The sequence below is a fragment of the Budorcas taxicolor genome, chromosome X (assembly GCF_023091745.1).
Source record: "Budorcas taxicolor isolate Tak-1 chromosome X, Takin1.1, whole genome shotgun sequence".
NCBI lineage: Eukaryota > Metazoa > Chordata > Mammalia > Artiodactyla > Bovidae > Budorcas > Budorcas taxicolor.
This window is the reverse complement of record NC_068935.1, coordinates 77,592,948-77,605,867: the sequence shown is the minus strand read 5'-3', so window position 1 is coordinate 77,605,867 and position 12,920 is coordinate 77,592,948. Positions and strand designations below refer to the sequence as shown.

General features: G+C 39.5%; 1 protein-coding gene across 2 annotated transcripts in view; it reads right to left on the bottom strand.

The window, feature by feature from the left end:
• The window catches only part of PHKA1 (phosphorylase kinase regulatory subunit alpha 1), a 173,072-nt gene extending 164,486 nt beyond the window's left edge, over positions 1-8,586 (bottom strand). For both annotated transcript variants that reach the window (XM_052663860.1, XM_052663862.1), the window contains exons 1-3: positions 8,231-8,586; positions 6,986-7,144; positions 173-220 (exon numbers count right to left, since the gene is read on the bottom strand). In XM_052663860.1, coding sequence (XP_052519820.1) covers positions 173-220; positions 6,986-7,144; positions 8,231-8,308 — 285 coding nt within the window. In that variant the 5' untranslated portion in view covers positions 8,309-8,586. The remainder of the gene's footprint in view (positions 1-172; positions 221-6,985; positions 7,145-8,230) is intronic.
• Between the last annotated feature and the right edge of the window lie 4,334 nt (positions 8,587-12,920).

The window sequence follows — 12,920 nt, the reverse complement described above, 5'->3', positions numbered from 1 at the left end:
GACATTTCCCTTCTCAATTATACAGATTTTCTAAAATTAGTATGTACTATTTGTGAAATTGAAAAAAAAACCATGTATACATGTGTGTGTGTGTGTGTGTGTATATATATATATATATATATATAAATTACCATGTGCTTTTATTGGAGAGGGTGCATTAACAGTGACATACCTGTCTGATCATGCAGTGCAGCAGTCCCCTCATCAGCTTCACTACACTCTGCAGAAATAAATGGAAACAAGCTGTTATAAACATCCCTAGATGCAGGAACACTTACTCAGCAACTGCAGTTGGTACATGACCTTTTGAGAACAAGTAACCTTATCCTGGGTTCCTATTTACATGGCATTTACTTTATAGGTACACAGAAGAGCAGATTGCAGCTAAAAGTGGAACTAAAACCTGCAGTTGGTGACTCCTTCAAGTTAAAAAAAAAATGCAAGCTCCAACAGGTTTGTGTAAAACTAAGTCAACTATCCTATTAGAGGACATTCCACCTGGAAAAAAATGGGCAAGTTAGCTCAAAAATCATAACGTTATGAGGATATTTAAAATATATCCTATGTCCTAGAAAAGCCTATATCATCACTTTAATTTTTTTTCTAAACTAGCCAAGACTTATCTTCAAGAGTCCATAGAAATATTATCTAGATATTTCTCTTAAAGAATAAATGAACTTCAGAATAACTGTAAACGAGAACTGTTACTGCAACTCGACCCTCTTGCCCTGGAAAAAAAGTAGTTAGTGTTCTAATCATAACACTCCAAAATTCTGATTACCAATTATATACTATGTTAGTTAGCATAATATAGTAATAATTGTATTTATTTATAATATAGTATAGTAATAATATATGATATTAGTTATACTATACTAGTTAGTATAATAAATATAATAATAATATAATAAGTATATTTAATTATAGTATAGTAACAATATACTTGTTATACTACATGACACTAGAAGGGTCCATCAACACTGGCATGGGTAGACAGTATGTTTTGGAAGAATACAGCATCAGAGAGCTTCTCCATTTCTCTAAGCTTTCTGTTCCACAGTCCAGAAGAAATACAAGCAGGTTACTCCAAGGAATGTTGTCTCAGAGGTGGCTTCAGGACACCTCTGAAAACTAACCTAATACTTAGGAGCTGCACTATTCTGCTATTCCTTCAAAATATTCAAATGGGACTACAAGCTGTAGGCATGAAAAAGATAAGAACCTATTAAGTTATGTTTCAGTTCTTTTTAAAATCTTTTACTAAGGGTAAAATAAAGTGTTTCCTTGGGAGAGTTCCTTTCCTTAAGTAATTTCTGTCTACCAATGGTCCAAGGGAAGAAATAAAGAGAATGATAGAGAGAACAAATAGGCAGTGTGTGATCTTGTCACCCTTTAAAGCATGAAGCATTTGTTACAAAGTAGTGAAACAATGCAACCTCTACCAGAAAATCTCTATCATTACTTTGATCCTAATGGAAGAGATTATCCTTTATTATACTGTTTTAGACAGTATTAAACACAGCCTGCTTACTCTGTGGGGTGACTTTGATTCTGAATTCTCTTCTACAGGTCACTACATACTCACAGATTTTTTTACCCCATTCTTTCAACTCTCTTTACTATCCAATCCTGCTACTACCAACGATATTTTATTTAATTTAAATAAGTCTGGGGAATTATAGATGCAATGGAGGAGTCCTGATTGCCATCCACTTTTGTCCTCCTGAAATGGCCACTGTCAGCCATTTTTGTCCTCAAGTTCCAAATTCCAAGTCAGGATAAAATTAATAAGAAGCATGGAATGGTTAAGAATGAAGGGAAGTATCTATATTTTGTATTCCCTTAAACTGCCCACTTCCTGATTCAGGTGCACTAGTGGGCATTAATTATACATGTTTATACGTACACCAGGGCTTCTAACCAGACCAAATGACATCTTCTAATCTATCTTTTTTGAGGATATGGATCTATGTGCTTGTGAACTGACTGATATAAATACACATGAGCCTCTATCTATCAGGCTTTGTAAAACATAAAGAAAAGGGAGACAGGACAGATATGTTTTTTAAAAATACAAAACTACAAAAAGAAAAACCATAAACTACAAATATAGTCTACATAACAATTCTGGCTTATCCTTAAAAATCCAACTCCTCTATGAATCCTTTCTTGCCTTGTTCAAGGGAAATTAGACTTTACAGCCTGTGTGTTCCCACAGAACTTTGTACTTATCTCCTATATACAGTACCTACATTATCTGTCCTAATGTGTTGTAAATATGTTTATACATCTCCCCGCCTCCAATTAGGCTATGGACTTCTTAAGAAAAAGAGGAAGACAGATTCAGAAATAAACTTTTAAATTAATGGATTAAGCAGACTATATTTTAAAAAATACATATTTCATGTCTGCAAGTAACTCTCAAATGGCCCACCAAAAAAAAAAAAAGCTGTGCACCTGTATGTGCACATGTTTATAGAGGGGATGCAAGTATGACAAAATGGTAAAAACTAGTGAATCTTAGACAGAGTACATACAAATATGTTTATTTTATAATTTCTAATATTTTCTGTAAATTTATAAGTTAAAAAATAAAAAAGCTGAGATTTAAATATAAACATTTCATTCCATTTAATTTTTATATCTATTGCAGGGCTTGGCACATAATAATTATACAAGGTTTGCTGAATGAAAAACTGAACATGTTGAATGGCACTGACCATAAGTGATTTAGAAGTTCCAAGAAAACAGTCCTGAGAAAGAAGTGATCACTGTAAAATTAAGAAGTCTATGAATACAGGAACCATAGAAAATGTAGGATTGACATCAAGCTTCACAGGTGAAGAAACAGCTCATAAAACAATTTGGAGATGGAAATGTCTATGGCTTCCCTGAAGGAGGGAGGAAAAATTCAAAAGGACTGAATCTGAAGTCATAAGACCCAGGTAGTATTCATGGTACCACCAAATGCCAACTTCATCTCCCTATGTCTGTCCCTTCCCCTGTAAATTAGGGAAAATGATACTTAACTCACAGGATGTTATGGGAATAAAATACTAGTAATTATGGGAAAGCATGGCTTCCTTGGTGGCTCAGACGGTGAAGAATCTGCCCACAATGCAGGAAAATTGGATTCAATCCCTGGGTTGAAAAGAGCTCCTGGAGAAGGGAATGGCTACCCACTCCAGAATTCATGCCTGGAAAATTCCATGGACAGAGGAGCCTGGCAGGCTAAAGTCCATGGGATTGCAAAGAGCCATACACGGCTGAGCAACTAACACACACACATACACAGTACAATGAAAAGTTTTTACACATATGTCAGACATTTTCAGCAAGGGATTGGTAGAAGGGTAATGAAGATACCAACCTGGCTGGAACTGGGGGTAGAATGCAGGGGACTAGCATGATATAATATTGAAAAAGCAGCCTAGGACCAAACCCTAAAGAGTCTTGACTATCAATCCAAAACATTCAGATTTTACTTGTAGGGAAATGAGAGCTACAGAAAGATTGCTGAGAATGAAAATAGACAATTTATGTGTTGTTTCCACAAAAGTGTTAAGTGATCAAGGTTTAAACTAAGGCTGAGGCAGCAGGGAATAGAAAGGAGGGGATGGAGTCAAGAAAAATGTAAGAATTAACAGACTTTGGTCTTCATGTGTCAAAAGGCAAAAGAGACAAGTCAAAAATCACCATAAGGGAAGCACTTTACAAACACTATAGAACACTGTGCTGTGCTTAGTCACTCAGTCATGTCCAACTGTTTGTGACCCCATGGACTGTAGCCCGCCAGGCTCCTCTGTCCATGCGGATTCTCCAGGCAAGAATACTGGAGTGGGTTGCCATGTCCTCCTCCAGGGGATCTTCCCAACCCAGGGATCGAACCTAGGTCTCCCACACTGCAGGTGGATTCTTTACCGTCTGAGCCACCAGGGAAGCCCAAGAATACTGGACTGGGTAGCCTATCCCTTCTCCAGGGGAACTTCTCAACCCAGGAATCAAACCAGCACTAGTCCAGGAAATTCTGGAAAGACTGTAAATATATATCCCTGTCTTAGATTCAAAATGCACATCAGTATATTAAAGGCTCGGGGAAATTACAGAGAAAGAAACCTGTTGTTTAACTTAGCTCCAAACTTAGTCGATCTAGTGTTCCATGGAACACACTATGGAAATGTTCGAAGTAAGGTTGTCCAGGTGACTGGTTGAATGAGGACACCAGTAAGAAAAAAAGGACATTTTGTGAGTTTCTGTAGTTTAGTAGTCTATTCTGTTTGTTTTTAGTAGGGAAGCTGAGGTATCAGACCTGCTGATTTTGAGAAACCATGATATATTCAGGTGTAACTGACCAGAAGATAAATGAAAATCTGGTATTGAAACCAAAATGAGGTTAAAGTTAAAGAGGAAGCTTTGGAAGTCATTCTCATAAAGGCAACAGTTAAAGCCATGAGAAAAAATGAGAGACTACACAAAGAGAATAAAACTGAGGAAGAAGTTTTTCAGTTGGGGGCAGCCAAAGAGCTAACTCTATTTGTGTGCCTATTTATTTTTATGGGTGTGAATTTATATCTGTATGATAAAGAGAAACAGCATTTGTAAAAACATATATGTACATACTTCTATTCTCAATCTAGGATAGGATAGTCACGTAAGTTCTTGTCCCCTTTTCATCCAGAATTTTCCTTAGTTCTTTAATATTATTTCTCAGAGAGAAAGCTAGGTAAGAGTTAGCAGGGTAGAAATGATTAACAATCATTGTGGTTTGGGAAAATCCACACAGTAATGGAAAGTTGACAGTAGATGTGAATTTAATCTATGAATTTACTGTATTTGATTTCACTTACGCTCATTTATTAGCCATAGATCAGTGATTATCCCTGGCTGCACTTTAGAATTAACAAGGCAGTTTTTTCTCTAATAGTGATTCCCCTGGGGCTACACTTACAGATATTTATCTAAGTTGTTCTAGGGTGAGGTCCAGTAAGGGTATTTCTTAAAAGCTTCTCAAGTCATTCCAATTCACAGCCAGAGTTTAAAACCATTCATGCGTAGTTGGGGAAAATCTAGCTCATGGCCTGCTTTTGTAAATAGAACTTTTTGGAACATAATCATGCTTATTCATTTATGTATTGTCTCCGGTTGCTTTTGCATAGTGGTGGAAGAGCTGAGTAGTTGGGTTGAGACTATACATGACCCACAATGCCAAAAATATTTACTATCTGGCCTTTACAGAGATGGTTTTTCTGATCCCCAGTCTAAATTAACTGAGTCAGGTTTGAGGAAAAAAATTAATGAGACTTAATAATACAATCTGTTTTAATTCATAATAAAAGTTTGTAGAAATTTTAGAATTCTCAGAGAAATGTTTCTTTTTAAAAGATGTTTCCTATTACTATAATGTTTTTTAGTTATTGCAAGGTTATCATTGTGGTGGTATAGAAAATATTTTGGTGCTATGTGAAAAATTGCTTAACAGAATATTAAAACTTTAGAGTGAACAATTTCTTGTTCATTTTTCCCCCTTCCTCTGTTAAATATTTTCTTCCTGGGACACATGAGGAAAAACATCAGCTTTGCAGAATGACTGGTCAGACACAGATTTCTTCCAACAGTATTGAAAAAGAAATCTGTCAAATCATACTGGGTATAAAATCTTAGTTATTGTTCCACTAATATAAAATTCTAGCAAAACATAAACAAAATACTGAGATCAAAATAGCAAAACAGAGTAGGACATAGGCTGGGGGAGGGCAGTAGCATTACAGATTTTTTATAACACTCCATATTTTCTAAATTCTCACAATGGTTATGTATGTTTTCTATAAGTCACAGAAATATTCATCTGTACTTCCTGGGTTAGAGAAAAAACTCCAAGAGCTTTTTTCAGTGGACTGAAGTACCTCTCAATTATGGCTTGAGGGAATAAGAGGTACTTGCTGTTGTAGAGGACTACACAGTGACTCTTTCCTACTGCCAAGGACTATAACCCCACAATATGTTAGTGTCCTTAAAAACAACCAAATCTCAATATTCTGATTTACAGATGAAGACCAGAGTTCAGATTGCCTAACTTCAGGGAGACCTCTTGAGAAAATGGCTGATGTGGAGAGAATCTTTTCCCCTAATGGAAAAGAATTCACATATACCTTACAACTGACAGCAGAGTATCTTAACATTAAGAGTCCCATGTAGTCCAGGATATTACTTTCTTGGTCATTCAAGAGGACACAGCATCCTGTCTCTAAATATTAATAGTTCTATAGAGGATTTTTTTTAACTGAGGGGAAGGCCTTAAAAGTTGGCTTAAAAGCATCTGCTGAATCTGACCTTATTTTACCCCAAAGGGTTGGGGTGGATATGGGGGTGAGGACACACAACCGACTCTGAAACAGTAGCTTAAGGTATAAAAATCAACAGTCTTTACTTGTGTCTAGTTGGGAAAGTCTGCTAATTTATATCAGTTACCCCCATATGGTGGTGGTGGTGGTGGTGGCTAAGTTGTGTCTGACTCTGCTAGGCTCCTCTGTCCATGGGATTCTCTAAGCAAGAATACTGGAGTGGGTTGCCATTTCCTTCTCCACACCCTCATACAAATACCACCTACCTTTTTCAGAAAAGGAAGTAAAATAGTAGATACCTGCCTCCAAATATTCCTCTCAATGAGAATAAATATGCTAGAGACTACAAAATACATTTACTTGGAAAGAGGATTACAAATTTTAGCAAAGATTTGAGGATAGGATTTGCCACTGTAACAGAACAGACTGCCCTCTCTCCCTGAATCAGCAAGTTTCAAGTTTCCACTACAAAAAAAAAAAAAAATTCAGTACAATACAGGAAAGCTTTATGGAGTGCAATTTCAGCAAGGTGAAGAAGGAGGGAGAAAAGCAAAACACTTCTCTAAGTTCCTGTGGACTATAATTACTTCTGTCTCTGCCACTCCTGCCCCCCAGTTCCAGAGTTTTGTATTTTTATTGAGTACCTGTTCCAGTTCATAGGCTTTTGCCTTATCCTCATCTCGGTCTGCATTCTTCCGATAGGCCAGGCCCAAACCCCACACAGCCAAAATGCTGTACACATTATCCCGGACCCAGGCATCTTTCTGGTCATAGCTGGCTGGAAGTAAGCCAGTCACTGGGTTCTGTAAGGGCAAGAAAAAGGGGATGGGCAGGTAACCATAGGGTGTTAATATGAGGAAACAGAGTGTATCAAATGGGTACTGAGGGACTTTGGTTTTTATTCTATGTCCCCACTCCCGAGTTTTATAATCTCTTCTGACCAAGTGCAAGCAAATGCTATCTTGAATAAGGGGAAAGAGCTGGCTGAAGCCTTACCAGTCTGAAATGTTGGAATTCTTAAAAGAAAGGAGATGTTTTAACTTTTCAGTTAGAAAGAATGAACTATCAACGAAAAAGCAGCATTAAAAGAGTAGAAAAACTATAATGAAGTACACCGGTACTTCACAACAGATCTTCACAACAGTCTGCTGCTGCTAAGTAGGTTAAGTCGTGTCCGACTCTGTGCGACCCCATAGACGGCAGCCCACCAGGCTCCCCCGTCCCTGGGATTCTCCAGGCAAGAACACTGGAGCGGGTTGCCATTTCCTTCTCCAATGCATGAAAGTGAAAAGGGAAAGTGAAGTCACTCAGTCGTGTCCAACTCTTCGCGACCCCATGGACTGCAGCCTACCAGGCTCCTCTGTCCATGGGATTTTCCAGGCAAGAACACTGGAGTGGGTTGCCATTGCCCTCTCCGTCACAACAGTCTAAAGATGGCTAAAAATTCCTCTACTTCTTTTTTCTTCGGCGGAGGGGAAGGAGAGGACTCCCAAGCCCGGGGCCCGGTCGGGGTCGGTGTCCATAAACAAGCTTCAAAGCATCATACAACTCTGACCCCATGAAACCTATCTGTGATATGGGGGACGCGGGGGCACGGGGAGGGGAGCTTAGAAGCTCTAACTCAGGACTCCTGGCTAATGGTCCCTGATTCGGGTTCTGTTCTGGTCCCAACACCTCTTTGCTTCAGGGCCCTTTACGGCCTCCCCAGCTAGGGGGCGGGAGAACCTGCAAAACACACACACACACACACACACACACACACACACACACACACCCACCCCCACCCCCACCCCCACCCCCCCCCTACACACACGGGCTCACCCAGGGTCTCCATTCAGGTTATCACACTGCACATCCTCGGTGATCACAGGCGACACCCATTCACCTACCTGATGGCACAGGATAGTCTGATGCACCAGCCTAGCATAGCCGTCTAGCCGGACCCCGGAGTTACTCCGACTTCTCATCGCGCTGGGTTTCCAGTCCCCTCAGAGGACTGGCCAGAATGCCACAGGGGCCCACGATCTTCCAAGAAAGGAGGTGCCAACGCAGCTCCGCCCTCAGTGTGGGAAGCCCGAGTGCCAGGCCACTGCGGCCTCCGGGGGGCCACCACTCCTCCGCTCCCGCGCGGGCCTCCAGCACTGTAGCGCCCAGCCGAAGTGCCTCCGGCGCCGCTCGCCGCCTCCCTTAAGCGGGTCTGGCCTCCGCGGATGGCTCCTGCATCCTCCGCTCCACTCAGCGAGACTGAAGACCGCAGCGGCCCAGAGCTGCCGGTCGCCGGCCGCGGCTCCGCCTCCACCTTTCGCGAGACGCAAGCGGGAGGCGGGGCTGGCGCCGCAGGGTCCCAGCAGCTGCGCGCGGCACCCGGGCTCGCCCCGCCCCTCGGCGACCCTGTCCGCCCCGCAGCGGAGAATGTGTCACCGTAGGCAATGTGCTATCATGAGTTTATTTTCGAAACACCTCAGATGACTATTTCAGTTGTCCACACTTGCTGCGCACGCAGGATATCAGAGAGGCTGTTTTTCTGCCCGCCTAGCTTTCGAAACCCACGGTAACTTCAAACCTGAAAGGAAAGAACGATCGCTTGCGTTCAAGGTCTAAAAAATGGGAATTTCCGGGTCTTTATTATATTTTATCCTTTTGACTCGAAGCTCAGATTAAACTCCTTACTCCGATCCAAACCCAAAAAGAAACAACTCTCTAAGGTACTTTATTCCTCAGAAAGCGGCGAATCGGCGCGCTGGGGAAGCAGAGGGCAGTAGTGTGCTTTGAGGAAGCGAGTGCCCCAGGCGGGAATTGGCCTGAGAGGAGCGGGAGGAGATTGTATAACGGCTTTGGAAGGCTCCCTCGTGCGAAAGTAAGTCACAAGGCGGAGGCAACAGACTCAGCTGAAAATAAAGGCAGAAAGGGAAGCTAGAAAAGAAACCTGTAGGTAATGCAGATCACTGGCCGCAGGGTAATCGGTCCGCATCCCGCTCAGGGTTCCGGCCCCAGGACTTTTGCTCCCTTTGTTTACTGACCAACCTCCACATCTTGATCCCTGACCCAGACCCTGCAAGTCTTTAAAGTCAAGGCTTAAGGACCACCTGCTCTTTGAATCGCGGGCTAAGAGAATTAGACCAATTGACCTTTCAGGTCCAACTCTGAAAATCTGTGATTCTAACCTTCCCTAGCCACCTCACTTAGGCCACAGTGATTTTGCATTTTCGTTTATCTTTTTTTTTTAATTTAATTTTTATTTTATATTAGAACATAGTCTTTCCTAGTAAGCTCTCTCCGACCTTCACCCATGGCCAAATTAGCGTAAAATCAGGCACCTAGGAGGTGGCTAGCAAATATTTGGTAATGATGGTGAAGAAGGAGGGAGGAAATGCTCAGGAACTCAGGTCTGGAACTTTCAGGTTCAACGCCAGTCAGTGATATAGTTAGTCACAGTGATAGAATTCGCAAGCAAATACTTTCCATTGCATTCACAGGCTAATCAAACCCCCCGTGACTGGAAAATAACAGCTACATCATAGCTCAGGTACACGTGGGAAGAAAAAGTCTTTTCCAGGGAGAGCTACTTCGTTTTGGAAGAAAGGATAGGTAGGTCCTACTGCCCTGATCTGGTCCTAACTCCTTGACATCTTACTCTTGGTCTGTCGCTTCAAAAGCCCTTTCTCTACCCTTGTCTCCTTGAAGCTACTACCCTCTGTTTTTCTTCACCTCATCATGCCTTAAAAATATTTTTAAAATATTAAAGTAATATATGTTCACTAAAGAAAATTTGGAAAGTATAGAAAAGTAAAGCAAATCACCCACAATTCCTTCACACAACCACCTGTTAATATTTAGCTTATTTTTTTCTAGTCTTTTAATTCTTTCTGCATAGACCACCCTCCCCCCCAAGTTTTGCAGAAGTATGAGTAAATTAGAAAAGCCAAAGGTAGTGTGTAACCAAGAAAGGTAACTGTCTAGTTACCAAGATGCCTTGTTGAATGGCATTTACCTTGGTGCTTTCAACCATTACCTTGGTGCTTTCCAGGGTGGGCCTTTCCGTCTGGGAAACTTGATCTCAGTGTCCCTGAACAGGTCAGACTCAGGAGGCTGATCATGCCGATTACCTCATAAGAGACTCATGTGTTAAAATCGGGATCCTAATTGTTAATAGAACAGTGACAGTGCATATTAGCCTGACCACATTTCCTCCCTTTCATAATGTATAAGCCTCACTCCTTACAAGTGCTATTTTGTGTTATACAATAACCCTATGAAGTAAATACTATGATTAACCTGGTTTTAGAGATGGAGAAACTAAGGCACATGAAGATTAATAATTAACAAGTCTGGTCTATGTTGGCTTCGCTGACTCTCCCTTTTCTGTGCTTCCGTGGTTCACTGACATATTCTTCCAATCAATTTATAGTCAAGTCTTGCTTATCTGGAAGCCATGTTTCTAGAAGGTGATTTTTTTCCATTTGATTCACTGTACATTAAAAATATTTATTTATATACTTAATTTCATTAGCTCTTAGTGGTACCATGTGGGATCTAGCTCCCTGACCAGGGATCAAACCCAGTCCCTCTGTATTTAGAGTGCAGAGTCTTAGCCACTGGACCACCAGGGAAATCCTTATAGTTTAATGCTTGAAAAACATTTATTTTCAAGTTCCTGGGAATATTTTATTGTTGCTCCCTTATATTACCTGAAAGTTTAAATCATACTAATTTTCAAAAATCCAAACTTTTTTCAACTTCACATTTTATAAATGTTTTCCATTTTTAATTTAATGTTAATTGTCTACTTTAATCTTCCCTCCGGTAGATGTTCCAGTTTGCTTAGTTATTCTCTTATTATTAATAATAAACCTTTTGTTATTAAATTTCTTGAAAAAAGTAGTTCACACACTGCCTTCTTTCTATTGTTTCCCATTCACTCTCTTTAAATTTTTTAAAAAATATAAACACACTCTTCATGAAAAAAATTTAAATATTACAGTAAAGGTTCCCCATGTCTATCACCCATAATCACATTCCTCTTTATCTCCCTCCTCGAAGGTAACCACTGTTATAGGTTTGGTTTGTATCATTTCAGACTTTTCCCTATGGATTTACACACACACACACACGCACAGGAATGCATATAAAATATTGTTTTCGGTGTATTCTTTTAATACAGTATAGTATTGTACATACTGTTGTGTAGAATACCTTATTCATCCAAAGTTATGTCGTGAAGATCTAGTTATGTTATTACATAGAGCTCTATTTCATATACCGTGGTTTATGTAGGCCTTCCTCTGTTGATGAACATTCAGTTTGCTTCCAGGTTAGAGTTCTTGAAAACAATACTTCAGTGAACATACATATATGTCTTTTTGTGAATGCATGCAGGTGTTTTGGAAATAGGCATTTAAAATTTTGATATAACCAAAAAGCAATTTAAATGATCTGCATCTACCAGTAGTATATGAAAGCCTCCATTTCCCCCATCCTCACCAATATAAGATATTATTAAATTTTAATTTTGGGCAATCAGATGGATGTAAAATGGTATCTTACCTTAAGTCCAATTTATCTGAATAGCAATGTCATTGAACATCTTTTTATGCTTATTTAATTTATGTGATATTATGTTTATTTATTTTATTTCATCTGGATAATAACTATTCATATACTTGGCCATTTCTCTATTTGTGCTGTTTTGTAAAAAATTGCATATTCTGTATTTTAACTTAAAAAAAGAAATCCAAAAGAGATAAGGCACATGTATTCCCATAAGTGGTATTCTGTTAACATTATTTATGGTATCTTTTTATTCATATAGTTTTAGTTTTAATGAAGTCAAATTTATGAGTCTTCCTTTTTGTCTTAAAATATTGGACCAACAAAAGATATGTTTACCCAGAACTTGTGAATGAGACCTTTATTTGGATAAAGGGCCTTTGCAGATGTATTTAACGATCTGGAGATGAGATCATGCTCAAATTTCCTACTGAGCATTAAATCCAATGACACGTGTCCTTCTAAGAAAAGAGGACACATAGGGAGGAGAAGGCCTTGTGAAGACAGAGGCAGAGATGGAAATGATGCATTTACAAACCAAGGATTACCAAGGATTTCTAGTGACCGCAAGAAGCCAGGAGGGAAGCATAGCCCAGTTCCTCCTTCAGAGCTTCCAGAATAAACCAACCTTGCTGAGATCTTGATATTGGATTTCTGACTTCCAAACAAGGAGAATAAATTGCTATTGTTTTAAACCACCCATTTGTGGTAATTTGTTATGCCAGAACTAAAAAACGGATAAAACGTTCCTGCCCTCAAAATCATCAACACATTATTGTTTTTTGTAATACCTAATTGTATTGTAATTTTTGTAATTATTTTGCTTTTGATCCATAGCTCTCTTAATTCCTCTATAATTTATTTTTACAAATGGGTTCAGATTGAAATTTTATAATGTTTTCCTAAATGTTAGTGCCAAGTGCACTAATACTACTTAATGAGTATTCCTTGCTCATTGAGTTGAAAGGCTATGTCAAGTACCCAAGAGTCTGTTTCTGGATCACTAGTCTGTTCGTTAATCTGTTTCTCTAT